Genomic DNA, 21,056 nt, shown 5'->3' with positions numbered 1-21,056 from the left:
AAAGAAAGAAAGAAAGAAATCTTTCATGTCTCTAAGGTCTTAAATACAGTCTTCCTTATATTTTGTTTTGAAAGCTTTCACTTTCACTTTTTTACACCTAGGTATTCAAACCCTCTTGAATTTGTTTTTGTGTATGGTGTGAGGTAGGGATCTAATTATGTTTTGTCCTATTGTCCCAGTCCCATTTATTAAGCAGTCAGTTCAGTGTACTCTCACTGCTCTGTAATCCACTTCTGTTGTATGTCAAGTTTCCTTATAAGTAGGTACTACTTCTGGCTATTTGTCTACCCCTGCATTTTGTCTCAATTACTAGGGCTTTATAATAAGTTCTTAATAAGGGTCCAGTAAGCCTACAATTTCCTTATTCAAAGTGTCTTAACTATTCTTGAATATTTGTATTTGACCAGAATTGCATTAAATGTATAAGTTAATTTGGTGAGAGAAGAGATCTTGATGATGATTTGTTCAGGACACACAAAAATGGACACTATAACTTCCTGAAGGGCAGGGACAGGTTGGAGGAAGGGATGGGTAACAGTGAGTTAGTTCACTTTTGGTCATTTGAGACCAATGTTCCCATGGGACATCCGTGGAGATCTTTGGTAGCCCCAGAAAATGTGGGTCTGGATCTCAGGGTGAAACCAGAGCTAAAGATGAGATCTGAGTCACTAGTGTGGCTGGTAAAAGAGAGTGCCCCAAGGGGCCTGGGAACAGAGCTTTGGAGGCCAGCATTTAATCAGCTGGTGGGTGGTGGGAGTGCAAAAAGGGGAGTGAGGAGGGGCGGTTAGAGACCTAGGTAGAGAATGTACAGCAAGTCTTCACTTAACATCATCAGTAGGTTCCTGGAAACTGAGATTTTAAGTGAAACTATATATAAACAAAACCAATTTGACCCATAGGCTAATTGATATACACAAAAGTTAAGTTCCTACAATGTATTTCTGGTCTCAAAAACATTTCCAAACTTCTAAATAAAGACCCCCAAACACTTCTAACATTAAACCTTGAAATAAATGTGAGCTATATAGACATTTAAGAAAGACTAATAAAATCAAGTTGGATAATTAGTCACCCCATTTGTGGTGAATCTGTGAGTGATAGTAATCATAGCGGTAGTGGGTTAAATCCAGGAATAAATGTGTGCAAAGTGAAAATTGTAAGACGTGCCCCCCTCCCATCCCGTGGTTCCAAAATAATCAGTAACCAGTATGGGAGGCTGGCCAGGCACTTTTGGACTGCATTATTTATTGTCATGCCTTTGAGTGATCATCATATTCTTTATGATTTTTGTTTTATAATTATTTGTATTCATTTGTTTTCCACCCCCTTTTTCCAGTTCAGTGTTGCTAGTGGCTGGAGCTCATCCTGGCAGCTAAGAGCACACACCAGGCAGGAACCAGCCCTGCACAGGAAGCCACCCCATTGCAGGGCATGCTCACACCTGCACCCACATTCACTCACACTGGAACGTTGTAGACATGGCAATTCATGTAACACACACAGTTGTGGGATGTGGGAGGAAACCAGAGTACCAGGAAAAAACTCAGGCAGACATGGTGAGAGTGTGCGAACTCCTACACAGACAGTGGTTCTGGGGGGAATCTATTTTTCCTCAACCTTATAACAAAACAATGTGGAACAAACCAATGTTCTTGGAGACCCTGCTGCACAGGGAAGTAGGCAAGCTCCTTGAAAAACTCCCCCCAAAATTTTACTGCTATACACCTACTAGAATGACTAATATGAAAAGTACTGACAACACCAAGTGTTGGGAAAGATGTGGAAGAACTGAAATTCTTGTTCCCTGGTGGTGGGAGTGTAAAATGGCACAATCACTTTAGAAAACTGTGTGGGGATTTCAGAAAAAGGTAAGCATACACATTCCACAACTCAGTCATTGCACTACTGAATATGGGCTCAAAAGAAACAAAACAAAACAAAAGACCATAAAAATACTTGTACAAATATATTCATAACAACTGTATTTGCAATGACCAGAACCCCAAACATTTATCAGCAGATGAATAGATAAACGAATGGTGGTCTAGCTATACAATAGAGTACTACTCAGCAATATAAAGGATCAAGACAGCTGGGTGTGGTGGCTCATGCTGAAATCCCAGCACTTTGGAAGGCCAAGGCAGGCAGATCACTTGAGGTTAGGAGTTTGAGACCAACCTGGCCCACATGGTGAAACCCTGTCTCTACTAAAAATACAAAAATTAGCCAGGCGTGGTGGCTCACACCTGTAGTTCCAGCTACTCAGGAGGCTGAGGCAAGAGAATCGCTTGAACCTGGAAGGCAGAGGTTGCAGTGAGCTGAAATTGTGCCACTGCACTTCAACCTGGGCGACAGAGTGGGACTTTGTCTCCAAAAAAGGAATCAAACTATGGACGCACACAATAGTATCTAGTATTGGTGAATCTCAGAAATAGAGTGAAAGTAAAAAGAATACATAGGAGGAATAATTTCATTTACGTAAAATGCAAACTAATTTATAGTGACAGATAACTGGGTTTGGGACCAGAGGAGCTCTAAAGGGGAGTAAGACATCTTCAGTGGTGATGGAAATGTGTTTTCTTTGTTGTGTTTTAATAGGCAGGATCTCACTTTGTTGTCCATGCTGGAGTGCAGGGGCACAATACTAGCTCACTGCAGCCTCGAAATTTTGGGGCTCAAATGATCCTCCTGCCTCAGTCTCCTGAGTAGCTAGGACTATAGGTGCGCACCACCACATCCGGCCAATGTTTTAAATTTTTTGTAGAGATGGGATCTCGCTTTATTACCCAGGCTGGTCTCAAATTCCTGGCCTCAAGTGACCCTTCTGCCTTAGCCTCCCCAAATTCTGGGATTGCAGGTGTGAGGCACTGCACCCAGCTGGAGGGAGGGAATGTGCTGCATCTTGATAGTGATGGTGATTTCCCGGGTATAACCAATCATCACCACTCCTCAGTGATACACTTTAAATAGATGGAGTTTATTGTTCTTAACTTACTCCTCAATGAAGTTGATAACTTAAAGAGAAAAGGAAAGAAAGGGGTCCTTAGCAGTGTCAAGGGACCTGGCTGGGCACACCGGACGTGCCAATGAGGAGAGCCTTGATTATTCTGGGGGCTGTCTGGGTAGAATTTCAGTGGGCAGAAAAGTCAGCATTCCACTCCCTCTCTTCTCCCTTTCCTCCTTCCCCTCCTTCTTTCTTCTTTTTTTTCCCTGCTTTGCCTCATTTTTTTCTTCTTTTTTTCTAATTTATAAGACAGCTAGAATAGAAGGGAACTACTGAGGGATCTGGAGATTTTTATTGTCCCCTTGGGAGGAGGCTGTGGGCAGAACTGGAGGAAGAGGTTCATCGTACTCAGGGGAGAATTTCCAGTCTAGCTGTGGACACTGACCTTTGCACGTCTTTCGTCCCTCCTCCAATGCTGGAAAATGAAGGATTGCTGTGTTTATCATAACACATTTTCGGTCATTTTAGTTTAGTTTGTAATTAGACTACAATTACCTAACCCAGTTGCTTAATAATAAAGACTATTCACCCCAGGCAGCATGGTGCAAAGGGAATTGTGCCCTCCACCCCAGGGCGGTGATACCAGGTCCCTTTGGCCTTTATATTAACCTACGGTTTGAATCTTGGTCTGCTGCATTGAGCTGCTGTGTGACCTCAGACAAACCTCTAAACCCTTCTGAGCCTGGTTTATAATACTTGTAATGATCAAATGAGATAGTATGTGAAAATAAAGAGAGTGGCTGTCACCTGAAAGGTGCCTAGTAAGTATGTGCTGTATCTGAATCCCTGACAGATATATTCAGTACCCGTGAGAGCACGGTACCGTGCCAAACAAACTAGAAATGCACACACATGGGAAAGAAAAGTCTCAGGTGAGTGAATGCATTAAAAAGGTACATGTGGTGCATTCTCAGATGCCAAAATAGTGCTCAGGACTGAGGTGAGAGGTAGGGGCCCAGGAGTTTACTGAAGAGAGGACCTTTTCATTGTTTTCAGTGGGAGGGTAAAACTTCACCTGCAGTGTGACAGCGGCTACATCCAAAGACTCAGAGGAGCCCGCATGAGGAGGAGGAGCTGAAAGCGGAGGAGGTGGTTGGTGCCACTGTGTGTGTGTGTGTGTGTGTGTGTGTGTGTTTAGCCAGGAGGGAGCTGTTGGGAAATGCCACCTAAGGAATGTTTTCAAGTGCAATTCGAGCACTTTATGATGTGAAGAATAAATATGTTTTCCTTTGTAGTCCCTTGAGAGGGGAAGTAGCACATTCTGGGTGGCTCTGGAGTGGCTGATTTTGGTCCTGGGCTGTTGCTCAGGCTGTGGGGAGGAGCGGTCCCAGGCAGGAATCTGAGGAAGGAGCTACAGGGACTGTGGCCCTTGGCCAGGCGGGACGGAGAGCCTGCTGTGGATTTTCTCAGCGGTTAGAGCCTCTGTTGCCTAATCTGGGAAAACTGACAATCACTGAGGGAGAAACACTGGCAGGACACTGACAGCTTCCTCAGAAGAAACACATGTGTGCTGCGCCCAGCCTGATGTCTGTGCCCCAGCCTGAGCACCCATGGTCTCACTTGGTGTCACACAACATACTACTCCTCTGTCTTCAATGTCAAACCTTCCCCATGGTGAAAATGGGCAGGGGTGGGCCAGGGGGAAATAAGCTACATTTTTCTTACTGCGGTCAGAGTAGCACATTCTTTTTTGTTTTGTTTTGTTTGAAACGGAGTCTTGCTCTGTTGCCCAGGCTAGAGTGCAATGGTGTGATCTCAGCTCACTGCAACCTCCACCTCCTGGGTTCAAGTGATTGTTCTGCCTCAGCCTCCTGAGTAGATGGGATTATAGGCATGTGCCACCATGCCCTGCTAATTTTGTATTTTTAGTAGAGACAGGGTTTCACCATGTTGGTTAGGCTGGTCTCGAACTCCCAACCTCAGGTGATCTGCCCGCCTTGGCCTCCCAAAGTGCTAGGATTACAGGCATGAGCCACCGTGCCTGGCCCAGAGTAGCATATTCTTGATTTGAATGTGTAGACTGGAAAGGTCAGTGTAGTCTGATGATGATGATGATAATGATGATGACAGTATCAAGCACTTGTACAGCACTTACTACTATCTAAGCACTTTTCTAAACATGTAGCATGCAAAAATTCATCGGATCATTTAATCCTTACAGCATCCTTGAGGTGAGGTCTTATTGTCACTGCTCCTATTTATAGTTGAGGAAAACTGAGGCATGGAGAAAATGACTCATCTCTAAGTGGTGCAGAAGGATTTGAACCCAAGTCATCTGACTCCAGAGTCCCTCTCGTGGGCATGTGGCTACACTGCTTCTTACCATGTATGTGTGGATTGGATGACTCCTTCCTGATAGGAACAAACCCATTAGGTTTTTTTAGGCATCTGTTTCAAAGGGTCCTCCTGTATTTGTAAGACAAACCTTTTTCTTCTGTTTCTCTCCTTCTTGCACCATTATACGATCCATAGTCCTCAGGACACGGCCCCAGCCTCATCACAAGCAGTACATGTGACAATGTGTCCACCTGCAGTTCTGTCCCTGCCCAGGGCTGGGCACAGCAGCCCACAGAATGCTTCTGCTGAGAGGTAGATTCTAAGGTGTGGACCCAGGACCTCTTAGGTAGTATTTTGAGACATATTTGGACAAAAGCTACTGAGGCAGTGTGGAAAATAGATACTACTTGTCTTGAAAGCTAGGTCAAGCAAATGTTCGTTTGTCTTTTAAAAATTATGGCAGTTAGCTGAAATTGTATTTCAACTGCTAGGAAGCTAGAATGGCCAGATCTTAGAAACTGGTGGAGAGGCAGTCGGTTAATAAAAATTTCCTTTGGGGGAAGGAGTGGTGGGGGAAGGAGAAGAGAGGGAGGGAGGGAGGAAGGAAGGGGAGGGAGCTGGACCTTCCAGAGCGGTCATTTCTGGATTCTGTAGCCTTTAAATGAACACAGAGGTCTTTCGAAGCCTCTCAGAGCTCTGGCTGCCTTCTGCAGTCTTTGACTGTGAGAGGCAGTGTAGGAGGAGCCTGAATTGGCCTGACAGGGGCTGTCCTTTGCCCTCAGGCCACCAGTGCACCCCCAGCTGCACCTCATGCCATATGGTAGCAGGGCCTGTGTTCTGTGTCTTCTTTCCCAGCTGGCCTGGGAGCTCCTGGAAGGCAGGGCCTGTGCCACCTTCTGCTCTGCATCTCAGCACTTCTGGCATAGACTCTACTTAGATTAGAGCATGGGCTCAGTACATATTTATCAAAGTCAGTTGGCATCAAGAAGCCTGGATTCAAATATTTGCTTTGTGATCTTAGGCAATGACTTGTAATGAACTAGAATATCAGTATTTTTGAACTGTAAAATCTCTACTACATTAAATTAAATATGGGAACATGTAAAGAGGCCACAAAGAGGAGGCCTTCAATCAGGATTTCCTTCTTTTTTTTGGCAGTCGAGCATAAGCAATGTCAGATCCCCACACAGAAACCACATCCCCCAGGGAGTTCCTCGTCGATCCTCACCCATCCTTTTAGCCAGGCACTGAAACTTCAAAAAAGAACGGATTCCCTTTTCAGAATATTGCAAAAGATCATGTCCTTTGTGGTTAGAAAATTGCCTTAAATAACTGATCATTTTCACTTGAATATCCTGCAACAGGGGAACACTCGTGTTCATCCTTTCAGCATGTTCAATGCATGTACAAGTTACACGGGAGGAGGCTGTATAAAGGTAGTGGTGAAACATTGGCTTGGAGACAGACTGGTTTTTAATAAAATGCACACAGAATTTTATGAAGACAGGCATATTCTGGGACAGAAAGCAATTTTCAAATTTAAAAAGATTCAAGTCATACAAAGTGTGTTCTTTGATTACAGTGGAATTACATTAGAAATAAGTAATAGAAAGACTATCTGGAAAATCTCCAAATACTTAGAAACTAAATGACACATTTCTAAATAACCCACTCCAAAGAAGAAATTAAAAGGGAAATTAGAAGCTATTTTAAACTGAAGGAAAATAAAACCCCATCATATCAAAAATTGTGAGATGCCACTAAAACAATGCTTATTGCTCCTGGTGGGGTTGGGAGGGTGGGTGGGAATATATAGAAGTAAATGTCTGCATCAGGAAAGGTCTCAAAGCAATGGCCTGAACTTCCACCTTAGCAACCAGGAAAAGAAGAGCAAATTAAACCCAAAGCAAGGTGGAGAAAAGAAATAATCAAGAAAAAAACAGAAATCAGTGAAATAGAAAACAGAAAAACAGGCCAGGTGCAGTGTAATTACACGCCTGTAATCCCAGCACTTTGGAAGGCTGAGGTGGATGGATCACTTGGGGTCAGGAGTTTGAGACCAGTCTGGCCAACATGGTGAAACCCCATCTCTACCAAAAATATAAAAAATTAGCTGGGCGTAATGGTGCATGCCTGTAATCCCAGCTAGACTCCATCTCAAAAAAAGAAGAAGAAGAAGAAAAAAAAAAGAAAACCAATAAAAAAATCAGTGAAACAAGCCGATTCTTTGAAAAGGTCAATACAATTGATAAACTTGTAGCCATAATGATAAATGGAAATAAGGAGAGAAGACACATTACTAATATTAGGAATGAAAGAGGTAACATCACTACAGATTCTATAGATATTATGAACAAGCTTGTGCCAGTAAATCTGACAACTTAGTTGAAATAGGCATGATATTGTTACCAGTGGAGAGTGTCCAGGTTCTTGGCGTTTTGAACAAAGAATTGGACAAAACACACAAAGAAATGAAAGAATGAAGCAATGAAAGCACAGATTTGTTGAAATGAAGGTACACCCCACAGAGTGGGAGTGGGCTCGAGCAAGTGGCTCAGGAGTGCTGGTTACAGAAACCTCTAGAGGTTTCCCACTGGTTACTTGGCTACACCCTATGTAAATGAAGTAGTGGCCTGAGACCAGTCTGATTGGTTGCAGAAGGCAGCCAATCAGAGCCTGAAGTGAATTTTCAGTTACATCCCTGTGCAGATGAAGACTAGGCCTGTGACCAGTCTGATTGGTTGCAGGAGGGGACCTACCAGAGGTACCTTCCGTTTTTCATCTACAATGTAGAAAGTGGGGAGGGTTGCAAAGAGTATAGCCTCTGATCCTTTTGTTACGTGAGTGTGGAAAGTTAAGGTTTTCCTTTTGATTCACTTCTAGTCAGTCTGTGCAAATCAGCCTTAGGTTCCCTGCCTCCAGACCCTATTCTCCTGCCTCGACATTGTAATATAATAAGAAACACATATTCGCTCTCTGCTCCAGGTCCTTGGCACAAAACTCAGAAAACTTTTATAATTTCCTGAGCAATCAGGTGCTATGTACATCTTTTGTTCTAATATTTCATCTTTGACCTCAGTTCTTGACCCAGATCTCCTAATCTGTTGGAATTTGCTGGGTGATGGGAGTCTCTTTTGTTCTAATGAGGAACCTCTTGGTGGGCGCCTAAGTGGATGCTGGTCACCGGAAAGACCAAGCCACAATTAGAAACTTTGAACTTTCAGCCCTACCCCCATCCTCCAAAAAGAGGAAGGGGGCTGAAGATAGAGTTAATAATTGATCATGCCTATATGATAAAGCCCACATAAAAATCCCTGAAGAACTATGGGGTTCAGAAAACTGGGTTGCTGAACATGTGTATGTGCTAGGAGAGGAGCCCGGAGAGGAGCCCAGAGTGGGCTTGAGAGCTCCATGCTCCTTCCCTCAAGCACTGACCTGTGTGTCTCTTCATCTGCTGTTCATCTGCATCCTTTATCACATCCTTTATTAATGTAATAAGTAAATATAAGTGTTTCCCTGAGTTCTGGAAGTTGCTCTAGCAAATTATTGTACCCACAGAGAGGGTCATGAGAACCTTAATTTATAGCTGTTCAGCCAGAAGTATAGGTGACAACCTAGGACCTAGAATTGGCATCTGAAGCTGGAGTCAGGCTTGTGGGCCTGATGCTTTAACCTGTGGCATCTAACTATAACTCCAACTCCAGGTAAACAGTGTCAGAGTCAGCCAGGCATAGTGGCTCATGCCTGTAATCCCAGCACTTTGGGAGGCTGAGGCAGGCAGATCACTTGAGGCCAGGAGTTTGAGACCAGCCTAGCCAACATGGCGAAACCCTGTCTCTACTAAAAATATAAAAATTAGCTGGGCATGGTGACATGTGCTTGTAATCCTAGCTACTTGGGAAGCTGAGGCACAAGAATCACTTGAACCTGGGAGGCGGAGGTTTCAATGAGCCAGGATCATGCTATTACACTCCAGCCTGGATGACAGAGCGAGACTCTGTCTCAAAAAAAAAAAAAAAGGGTCAGAATTTAATTGAATCGTAGGATCATAGGACACTCTGTTGATGTCTTCTGGAGAATTACTTGATACAAAACTTCCCCTCAAACACAAAACAAAACAACAACAAAACAACAACAACAACGAAAAGCTTTATAGGCCCAGATGGCTTCAGTGGGGGAATTTTACCAGACATCTAAGAAAGAAATTCTACCAACTCTACATAAACTCTTCTAGAAACTTGAAGAGGAAGGAATACTTCCCAACTCATGCTATGAAGCTGGCAATACCCTGATACTAAAGATAAAGATATTACAAGAAAAGAAATGTACAGACAAGTATTTTACATGAACATGGATGTGAAAATTCTGTCAAATTGAATTCAACAATATGTAAAAAAGCCATCATGATCAAGTGGGGTTTATCCCAGGAATGCAAGATTAGTTTAACATTAGAAAGTCAATGTAATTCACCACATTAAAAAACTGGGGCGGGGGGGGAAGCGCGTGGTGGCAGGCACCTATAGTCCCAGCTACTCCGGGGAGGCTGAGGCAGGAGAATGGCCTAAACCTGGGAGGCGGAGCTTGCAGTGAGCTGAGATCCGGCCACTGCACTCCAGCCTGGGCGACACGGCAAGACTCCATCTCAAAAAAAAAAAAAAAAAGTAGGAGGGGGAGATACCTTTTTAATCATGTCAGTAGATGCAAAGCATTAGAGAAAACCCAGCCTGTATTCCTGATACAGACTCTCACCACACTAGAAATAGAAGGGAACCTCCTTAACTTGGTAAAGAATATCTGCAAAAAACCTACAGGTAACATACTTACTGGTGAAAGACTGAGTGCTGCCCCCTAAGTTTGGTAACATGGTCAGGGTATTCACTCTCACCACTTTTATTCAACACAGTATTGCAGCTTTTAGCCAGTACAGTTAGGCCAAAAAGAAATACAGGCCTTCTAAATAAGAAGAAGTAAAATTGTTTTCATTCATAGACAACACGACTGTGTAGAAAATTCAATAGAATCTACAAAAAATCTCGTAGAACTAATAGGAATTCAGCAAGCTTGCAGGATACAAGATAAATATATGAAAATCTATTGTATTTCCCTATACCAGCAACAATTGGAAATAAAAATATACTATTTACAATAACATCAACAATATTAGATAGGAGTATATCTGACAAAAGATGAACAATATTTGTACACTGAAAATTATAAACCATTGCTGAGATAAGTTAGTTCTTAACTGAGAGTAGAGATAAATCGTGTTCATGGACGAGAGGATTCATTATTGTTGAGATGTCAGTTCTCCCCAAATTGATCTACAGATTTAAGGCAATCTCAATCAAAACCCAAACAGGGAAATTTACAAGCTGATTCTATTTTTTTTTTTTGAGATGGAGTCTCACTCTGTCCCCCAGGCTGGAGTACAATGGCACAATCATGGCTCACTGCAACCTCCGCCTCCCAGGTTCAAGCAATTCTCCTGCCTTAGCCTCCTGAGAAGCTGGGATTACAGGCACCTGCCACCATGCCTGGCTACTTTTTGTATTTTTTTTAGTAGAGACAGGGTTTCACCATGTTGTCCAGGTGGTCTTGAACTCCTGACCTTAGGCGACTGACCCACCTCGGCCTCCCGAAGTGTTGGGATTACAAGCATGAGCCACCGCGCCCAGCTCTAAAGTTCTTAAGGAAATTTAAAGGACCTAGAATAGCCAAAACAATTTTGAGAAAGATCAACAAAGTTGGTAGACTAACATTACCTGATTTCAGGATTTACTATAAATAAATCCATACTTTTCAGAACAATGTGGTGTGGGTATAAACATAGACAAATAAATAGATCAGTGATTCAGCCATTCCACTCAGAGATATTTACACAAAAGAAATGGAAGCATATTCCATACAAAGATTTGTACATGAATATTTTAAATAACTTTATTTATAATAGCCCCAAACTGGAAACAGCCCACATTTCTACCAACAGGTGGATAGATAAATTGTGGTACATCTTTATAATGGATGCTACTCAGCAACAAAAAAGAAATGAACTATTAACACATGCAGCAGTGTAGCTGAATCTCCAAATAATAGTGCAGAATGAAAGAAGCCACACTAAAAAGTACAGTGTTATGATCCTATTTATGTAAAACTCTGGAGAAGGAAAACTAATCTGGAGTGACAGAAAGCAGGTTAGTTTTTCCTGGGAATGGGAAGTGAGGGGGATTGCACATAAGCATGAAGAAGAAACTTCTGGAGGTGTTGGATGTGTCCATGATGTTGATCATACAGATAGTATGCTTGCAGTGGTTGTTTGCCTTAAATATGTTCAGCTTATGGCATTTCAATTATACCTTAATAAAGCTGTTTACAAAAAAAAAAAAAAAAAAAATCACTGGGAATATTGTAGCCTCTTCCCCAACCATTCTACTCAAATTTGTCTCATCTAAGACACACTGACCCTTTCTTGCCCAATCCAATATATTTGTCTCTGTCCTTGATTTACTTTACTTCTCATTGCACTTGACTTAGGCGAGCACTTCTTTCTGCTAGAAACACTTTTCTCTCTTGGCTTCTGAACAGCACATTCTCTTGGGTTTTTTCCCCTAGCTCTTGTGGCTGCAACTCCTCTAGCAAATGTCACTTGTTAGAGGGCCTTTGACCCTATCTCCCTCTCTATTTATACTCTACTCAACTCCAAGGTTATCCCACCTAGTCCTACAATTTAAAGCAGCAGCATCTGTACATCCCAACAGAATTTTCTGGGATAATAGGAGGAGTCTCTATTGGCATTTCCACATGGTGGCCACTAGCCATCTGTGGCTGTGACTTGAAATGTGGCTAGCGTGACTAACATATGAATTTCAAATTTTATTTATTTAATTTAATTTCAATTGAAATAGCCACATATGGTTAGTGGCTACCGTATTGAATAGTCCAGGTCTAGATCACTGTGTGTTTACAAGCTGTGGGTAGGAACACATTTGCTGGTCTTGACTTTTTTTTTTCAGAATAAAAGAAGTTCTATTTTTCACAAAATGTTTGTTTCAGGCTGGTATCTCTAGGGCTCACACATTCACACATAGATTTGTTTTATTTTTTTTTTGGTTTGGTTTTGTATGTAAGTTGAAAGGCACTGATCTAGATGCCAATGATGTCCATGTTAATGTTTTCAACCATGAGCTGAGGTCCAAAGTCATATTTGTCATCCTGACATCTCATCACAAATCTGTAAGTGTGCTGTTTTCCCCTCCAGTTATCCCACGTCTCAGCAAATGGCACTATCTTTTCCTCCAATTGATGCGGAACAGTGACCTGAATTTTCTGCTTTCCTGTCCCTGCTCCCCGCCATACCCTACTCCCACACTCAGTCCAGCAGCAAGGTCTGTTGGCTCTGCTTCCTAAATGGGTCCCAGGTCTACCCACTTGTTTTCATTTGGGTTTCTATCAACGTACTCTAAGCCCCTGGCGTCTCTTGCCTGGAGTACTGCCGTAGCTTTAAACTGGTCTGTGATTCACTGTTATCTTCATAAGACCCACTGTGGCCAAAGGAATCTTCCGGAGCCATAAATCAGATGCTGCTGCTGCCCTACTCCAGAGCCTCCAAGAGGTTGCCACTGCCATGCTCTGTTGTCACCTTACTGTGCCTATGAGGCCCTGGTGACTGGGCCCAGCCCTCTGGTATTGGTCCACCACAGTCACCCTGGTCATTCTGTGCCAGGGACTTCCACTTCCTTGCTTATTTATCTGCAGGACTCTGCACATGTGCTGTGACCTAGGCCCCCCAGATCTTCCCAAGATGGCCCCTCTCTGTTAATTCAGGTCTTAACTCAGAGGTGACTTCCTCAAAGGAGCAGCCATTCTCTGACTAAATCAGTAAGTGTAACCCAAGTCAGAGTGATAGTATTTTAGGAGCAAATGAGATATATTGTTACTGAAATAGAGTGCTTTTGAGTAATAGGAGCCAACAGCCATCAAAGTATTCTTAACTTGAGATTCTTGAATTTTCTTTACAAATCATCTGTAATCAACAAAATCCTTCTGTGCAAGTAATACTGCCAAGTTTCTGTATGAAGCATAAATATTGGTCTTGCTATTTTTTAACTTACTTGACTGAACACCCCATTATGCAAATTTAATGAACAGTTTAAAATATGCATGTTATGTACAATATAGTGCATTAAGATATAGATGTATAAATTATGTTAATATAAAATTTTAAATGAGTATTTCATTAATGTGAATATATCATATGCACAAGGCAAATAGCATTTATTTAAACTTTTTAATCTCTGGGATTTATGTACATCATGGTTAGCTTTGTGAGAAAGTTTGAATTTGATTTGATTTAGGTTACCAAATTTGGTTTTAATTATCCAAATTTAAATTTGATTGTCGTGAAGAGAAAGGTCTGTAGGGTCGATTATTCCTTGTGTAATTTTAGTCTTTGTGAAAATGTGTTATTAAAATAGTGCAGAAAAATTACAAGTTATTAACAAAATAAATTATAGGATTTGTGATTTTTTACCTTTGCTTTAAAAAAAAAAAAGAAAGAAAGAAAAAAAAACCATCCTGGCAAACACAGTGAAACCCTGTCTCCTCTAAAACTACAAAAAAATTAGCCGGACGTGGTGGCGGGCGCCTGTAGTCCCAGCTACTCGGGAGGTTGAGGCAGGAGAATGGCGTAAACCCGGGAGGCGGAGCTTGCAGTGAGCCAAGATCGTGCCACTGCATCCCAGCCTGGGTGACAGAGCAAGACTCCATCTCAAAAAAAAAAACAAACAAAAAAACCCCAAAAACAAACAAACAAAAAAAACAAGCTTATATTCAAATACTGAAACTTTTTGTAGTAGTCACTTGCATAACAGATTCCGAAAACAGCAAAACTGAAACTGTATGTGCAGAATACTATGTATTGGTTAAACTACATAACACAGGAGGCAATAGGAAATGCATTTACATTTGCAAAATGAAAATTGAATATAAATAGGAAAATGTGGCATGATTTTATCCTAGAAAATTATTTAAATCAGAATAGATAGTGTTCAGAAAGTTAAAATAAGGCCTCCGTTTTACTTTACTTGTATTCCATTCTGTACAAGTTCAGAAATGGTGGTGATTAAAATATTTAAGTCACTTTACATTCTTCTGGGATGGCTCTCAAAGGGAATAATCCAAGCTACAGACAAAGATTTACGCACAAAGATGTTAGTTATGGCATGGTTTATAATTTTGAAAAGTCAGGAGCCATCCAAATATCCAGTGGTAGGGGGAATTAAGTAGATTGTATAATATCCTTACAAAAATATTATATAACCACTAACATTAATTTTTAGGAATATTGTTTAATGTGGAAAAATGCTTCTGACATAATGCTAAGTGAAGAAAAAGGATATATTTATATGGTATAATCTTAATTAGGTGAAAACAATATCCCTAGAAGAAAATATATTAATAGTAGTTAATTCTGAGTACTGCATTGTTGCTGGTTGTATTTTCCAGGTTTCTAGAAAAAACACATATTACTTTTATAATAGGGAAAAGATTATTCATAAAAGAAATTTTGATGCCAATAAAATATTAAATATTTAAGGTTACTGTGCTTTAGAGCCAGAGAGTAGTGCATGGCTCATTTAGTCTGGGAGCTCATGAGTGAGGGTTATAATTGGTAAGGGAGAATGAGAGCTGTTTTTTCAGATGGCTCCATGGACAGCAAGGTTTCTTGGTGTTTTTGCTCTCAGATAGTCCCTGATGTGCTCAGTTCTGTCACTTACTGACTGTCACTGCTGATCAGAAAGTCTGACTGGCTGTTAGCTTTGTATTTGACAGATATAAAACAGGAAGACCAGGTAGTTGTTACCTAATAAATATGACTTATTTGGTGGCCAAACATTTTAAAACAGGGGACAAAAATGATAGATTCCTGATTGTGTAAAGTGGGAACCATTCTGGATCATTTTTCAATCTTTAGGTTCTGATCAATTTAGAGGTCATGAAATCCTTTTAGTGAGTCTTCCCTAGCATTACTTTGTAAATGAAATTAGAGTAGAATAGAAATGCCAGAGTGCATGGCATGTAGTAAGTATCCTGTAAGTTTTAATTTCAGATGTGTGTTTGTAGGTACTGGATTGTGACATAAAGTGTGTTTTTATTTTGGTTTGATTTTTTATCTATAGTTTGCTGTCAAAAAAGTCCAAAGACTCTTAGTGCAATCCACACCAGTGATGTGCAGTATTCTCCAGTGATTATAGCATCAGTGTCACTTGGGAGCTTGTCAGAAATGTACCTTATTAGGCCCCGCCCAGATCTACTTAATCACAAACACTGGTGGTGGATCCCAGCACAGTGTGTTTTAATGAGTCCCTGTCTTAGTCCATTTTCTGTTGCTGTAAGAGAATATCACAGGCTGGGTATTTTATTGTAATAGAGGTTTATTTAGCTCACAGTTCTGGAGGCTGGGAAGTCCAAGAGCATGGCACTGGCATCTGGAGAGGGCCTTTTTGCTGCATCATGTCATGGTGGAGATTATCACATGGTGAGAGGACAAGTGTGTGCCAGCTCAGGACTTTCTTCTTCTTATAAAGTCATCAGTCCCATCTTGGGGGCCCTACCCTGACAACCTTATCTAATCCAAACTACCTCCCAAAGGCCCTACCTCCAAATGCCATCAACATATTAATTCAAGGATTAAGTTTCAAATACATGAAATTTGGAGGACACATTCAAACCATAGCAGTCCCCCTGGTGATTCTGATGCACACTCAAATTTGAGAGCCACTAGTCCAGCCTTGCTATTCTTGGTGAGGTTCAAGGACTAACACCGGCATCACCTGTGAGCTAGTTGGAAATGCAGAATCTCCGACCCCAACCTGGACAGGCTCACTCAGAATCTGTGAGATCACCAGGTAATTTATTTTCGTGGTAATGTTAAATAGCTCTGATCTCAACACACATGCCTCAGGGGCCAAGTAGGTCATGTCAGTAGTGAAAGTAGCCTGGTTTCCCCCCTAAAGAAAGTAGAACAATAAGAAGGCATTGTGGTGTGAAGTTTTAGTACTCTTGTTTTTAAAAATCCTGTATTATATCAATGGGGGTTAACACATTCAACCAAACTCATCAACTAAGGTTAACTGTGGTTGACATCAATTACTTTAAACAGATTTTTAAACACAGAATTTTAATAGTGACCCTCATATTAACTTCTTCTGATCTCTTTTAGGAATTTATCAAAGAGCTGCTTTCTCGGATAAGAGGCATGAGGAAACTGAGCCCTCCGCAGAAGAAGACTGTATGATTCTGGAACAGGGTGGAACTCTCCTGGAAACGAAGAAAGGGTCCTGGGATTTGTACTTCATGAAGACTTTGTGAAAGAATAGGTGTCCTTATGAACAACGTTTTTTGTTTTTTTTGTTTTTTTCTTCTTTTTTTAGTGTGAAGGTGGGGGTTCTATTAGACATTTATTCAAGAGCGTTCCATTTTTGGTTTTAAAGGTTTTTGTTAATGTAATATTTTAATAGCAAAGATATCATGACTCTAGCCACAGCCCAACCAAGGATTATCAAAGCAGGTGGACACTTGAAGGGCCGTGCCAGGCTGCGTTTTCTGCAAGGACTCAGATGTTTAGTACCTTATGATACAGGGAAGATAGTTTTCTTACAAGTAGTTTGGTAATATTTTTTTCTTAAGTTGTACATTTGACTCAGCTGTCAAATTTCTCATACTTGTATATATCTACACACAAGTAAGTTAAAATGTTGATGTGAGTTTTATTTCACATGGATGGAATAAACCTGTGGTCGTCCTTTAACTGGAGGTCCCAGCACATGTGTTTTCAAGAGGCCACTAAGCATTCTTCATTGAGTGCTGCTGACTTCAACATTCACTTTATGCACCAAAGTGAAAGAATTCAGTGTATCCGTTATTTTAATGTGCTACACTACAGAAATGTTAAGTTGGTCAAGGGCTTAATTTATGGAATTTCTATTATTTCATTGGTTGGGATGCTTTGCCAGGTCATGTGCTTATTGTCTCATTTGTGGTCTTTTAAAGTTGTATGAACCCTTAATTTGAAGAACTAACTTGATTTCTAGAGAAATGCCCACTCTAGCTAAGTGATATTTTGCATTGGAAAAAGGAAGCATTGTGTAGAAATGAATCGTCTGCTTTCCACCTGGTACTGTGTATTATTCTGTCTCCAGGAAAGCAGATCAAAAGAAGGTTAGCAGATCGAGTGTCTTCTTCCTTAGAAATACATTCTGGTAGCTTCTGTGCCTGGGTAGCATCAGACCAGTGGGTGTAAACCGAGTGTTAAGTGTCAAGGTGAGAAAGCCTCACATTCTCTCAAGACAGTCGCTGCTGATTTGGAAGTGTGGAGATTGCATTTCTGGCTTCTCTCAATGGCTTGTGTTGAGGACTCTGGGTGCTCCTGGGCCTAATTGTGCACCCTGATCCCCGTGCTTGGAGCTAGGCCTGGTGGTATGTTCTAGCCCTCTCAGTTATCAGCTCTTTGGAGAAGGATCAAAATTCAGATGGGATGTGGGATGGGTAATAGGTGAGAGTAGAAACTCTTCCTTTCCTCCAGGAATTCCCTGCTGCCTCCCACAGAAACCCACCTACCGTAAGATGTCTCCAGATGGCCTTGTCCAAGGATGGGGGTCAGGCATTTTATATCAAGGGTGCTCTGAACATATTTAATTTTTTTAAAAAACTATGTTTGTGAATTTTGCGTATACTGGCAAGCTTTTGAAAATGTGTTTAATTTTGTATTGTTTACCAGTGATTTATTTACAAGATATTTACTCAAATAAATGGAGCTGCTTACAAGCCTGTTGACATGTGTGGCTTGCACAACACATTAACATGATGGTTTTGCTTTGTCAGTTTCTCTGCAGAGGTGAAGACCAAGCACCTGTGTCTGTCTAGCTTTTCATTTTCAAAGTATTTCTAGGCATGTAATCCTGGCCCTCTCCTCAGGCGTCTTCAGATCAGGTGGTGAAACCAAAGGAGCTGGGCCACATTCTTGGGCTGAGAAAGAAGATGAGCTCTGTGTGCTCAGCCTGGCACTCTCCTAGGCCAACCTCCTTTTGTTTAATTAAAACTCCCCTTTCCTGTCTGACAAGAACCCTCAAAAACATTTCAAATTCATACACTATTTCACTTATTGTTAGAATGCCTTGCACCGTGGAAGTCAGAAAAATACAGAATGGGCAGGATTTCTGTTAGGCTTAATTGACCAGCCCATGTGATGGTCTCAGATGAAGTAAGAATAGACTTTTCCTCCAAAGGCCTCTGCTCCCACCACACATCCCCTCCCCACCTTCCCCCCTGCCATTGTCAGGGCCCGGCATCCCCTGATCCCTGTGAGTGCTCCAGCCATAAGTTTGGGCCTCTTCCTTGACTCCCCAGTATGCTCCCAGTCACCCAGCTTGTCCTCTGTGAATATGTCTCAAATCTATCCTGTGTCCAACTTTCCTGGATTGCTGCCACCACCTTGGGATTGGATTCTCCATGTCCAGGCTTGTCTCCCTCTGATCCATCCTCCACCCAGTTGCCAGAATAGTCTGATGACTCCACCCTCTGCTTGAAACCAAACCCCTCTGCATGCCTTATGAGAAATATTGTCTCTGCCTCTCCCACCTCATCTTTTGGCCTTGTACTCATGCCCAGTTCTGCCAAATTCCTTGGAGTTTCTGGCATGTTCTATGTATTTGCTTCTCTGATGCTTTGTAAAATCTGTTGCCTTGGCCCGGAACACCCTCTTTGCCAACAGGCTCTGTCCAGAGAGCTGGGTTAGATCCCCTCCTAGGTTTGTTCCCCCTCAGCTCCAGCCTATACCCCATCGTAAACGCATCCACAGTATCATTATTGTCTCTCCATTTGTTGGTGTCTTCTGTTAGAATCTAGGATCTTTGAGGCTGGGGATCTGGACTTCTCCAAGCATCTGGTCCTAGGCTTGGCCCATCAAAGAGATTGATGTGTGTTTGCCAATTGAATGAATATGACAAAAGATTCAAGAACTCCACTGTTTTCTTCCCAGCTAGAGTTTTGGTTCTTAGATCTGAGTGTACACTTGAGTCACCTGGGAAGCTTTAAAAACATTGGAAGCCTGGGCCTCAGTCAATTCTGACCAGTGAAATCAGCATCTCTAGGACAAGAGCTGGGGTGTTTGTTTTCAAACTCTCCAGCTTGCGCATCACTGGGCCTTTGGGTCACTCTTGTGCCATTGGATGGCCAGATGCATTAGCTTGACCTCAGCTCTCCATGTTTATGCTATTACAGCAGGTGGCAGCTGTGACGTTATATTGGCTATTTCTCTTACAGAGTCTCCTCACTAGGATGATGGCTCCAAATTATCCAAATTCTAGTGCCAACTTTGTGCTCACTTGAACAGTGGGAAATCTCAATGTAAACTTCATGGAGTGGCTTCCATTTGTAACGATCATAATAAAAGTTAGCACTGTGCTAAGTGCATGCTTCACCTCATTTAATCCTGACGTTAACCTTATGAGGCAGGTGCCATTATTCTCATTTTACAGATAAGAAAATAAACTCAGGCTTAGCAGCTTACCTGAGTCCACACGGCTACAACACTGAGAGTCAAACCCAAACCTATTTGGCTCCAAAGTCCCATAACCATTAGGCTCTCTTGCCACTCTTAGGGGATTACGCTTAGTCCCATTCACAAGAGTGAACCCTGGGAACCACATTTAAAATGATCCAGGTCCCTGAGCTGGCAGGGTAGGGGTGGAGACTTTGCGGATGGAGGAGGTCCCAGCCACCTGTGGGGCTCTTCTTCACTCCTGGGAACTGAGGGGCTCCCTGCTCCCCACCTGCAGCGCAGCCAGGCCCTGTGATGCTGGCCCTCCTTGTCCAGCGTCCTCTTGCCTTTTCCCATAACGTAAAGCTCCTGGACTTGGGCTTAGCAGCTGAGCAAGGAGTATCCAGTCATCAGTTTCCTGAGAAAGACAGCTCAGGACAAGGTGATTTTCAGTTCCTGAAACACAGGAATTAAACAGATTTTCACTTATTTATCACTGCCATAGTTTAGATATTTGTCCCCTCCAAATCCCATTTTGAAATTTGATCTCCAGTGTTGGAGGTGAGAAGTGTTTGGGTCATGGGGGCAGATCCCTCATGAACGTCTCGGTGCCATTCTCCTGGGACTGAGCAAGTACTTACTGTTAGGTCCCTCTAGATCTGGTTGTTAAAAAGAACTGGGCACCTCCTCACCTCTCCGTCTTACTTCCTCTCTTGCCATGTAACAAGCCAGCTCTCCTTCTCCCGTGATTGGAAACTTCTGAGGTCCTCACCAAAGGCAGATGCTGGTGCCGTGCTTCCTATACAGTCTGCAGAACCACAAGCCAAATAAACCTCTTTTCTGTATAAATGACCTGGCCTCAGGTACTTCTTTATAGTAACACAAACAGCCTAAGACAATCACCTAAAGTCTCCATAAAAGATGGTGTGCTGTGCAGAATCAGCTTTTGGAAACATAAGCTGTTTTTGACATGACTGCTGTTTAGCAAGAGAGTGGCAAGCCCACAGCTGCTGGACACATCCCCATGCCTACTCTCCCACCCCAGTTTTGCCAGAATGAAAGGTTCTGGGGCTTCCCTCTGCTTCTTGGGAACCTTCCCTGGAATCTAGCCACTTTGAGAGTGAGCCTGTGTAGCCATGAGTCATATCTGTCCCACTATGGCCCCTATCTACTTCTTCCTTTGACTCTTGTCTTTGGGTGCTCAGGGTCAAGGACTCAGCACCCTTCAATGCTGCTGCA

At 42.2% G+C, this 21,056-nt stretch overlaps 1 protein-coding gene across 1 annotated transcript in view; it reads left to right on the top strand.

Moving 5' to 3' along the window:
- The window catches only part of PPP1R14C (protein phosphatase 1, regulatory (inhibitor) subunit 14C), a gene marked incomplete at its 5' end in the record, with an annotated part of 109,050 nt that extends 90,912 nt beyond the window's left edge, over nucleotides 1–18,138 (top strand). Inside the window, one exon of the mRNA XM_011943787.1 lies at nucleotides 16,500–18,138. Within this exon, the coding sequence (XP_011799177.1) occupies nucleotides 16,500–16,574 (75 nt within the window). The remainder of the gene's footprint in view (nucleotides 1–16,499) is intronic.
- Between the last annotated feature and the right edge of the window lie 2,918 nt (nucleotides 18,139–21,056).

This window comes from Colobus angolensis, unplaced genomic scaffold (assembly GCF_000951035.1).
Source record: "Colobus angolensis palliatus isolate OR3802 unplaced genomic scaffold, Cang.pa_1.0 Scaffold221, whole genome shotgun sequence".
In the NCBI taxonomy this organism is placed as follows: domain Eukaryota; kingdom Metazoa; phylum Chordata; class Mammalia; order Primates; family Cercopithecidae; genus Colobus; species Colobus angolensis.
The sequence above is the reverse complement of the archived record's forward strand: the minus strand, read 5'-3'. Positions and strand labels throughout refer to the sequence as shown.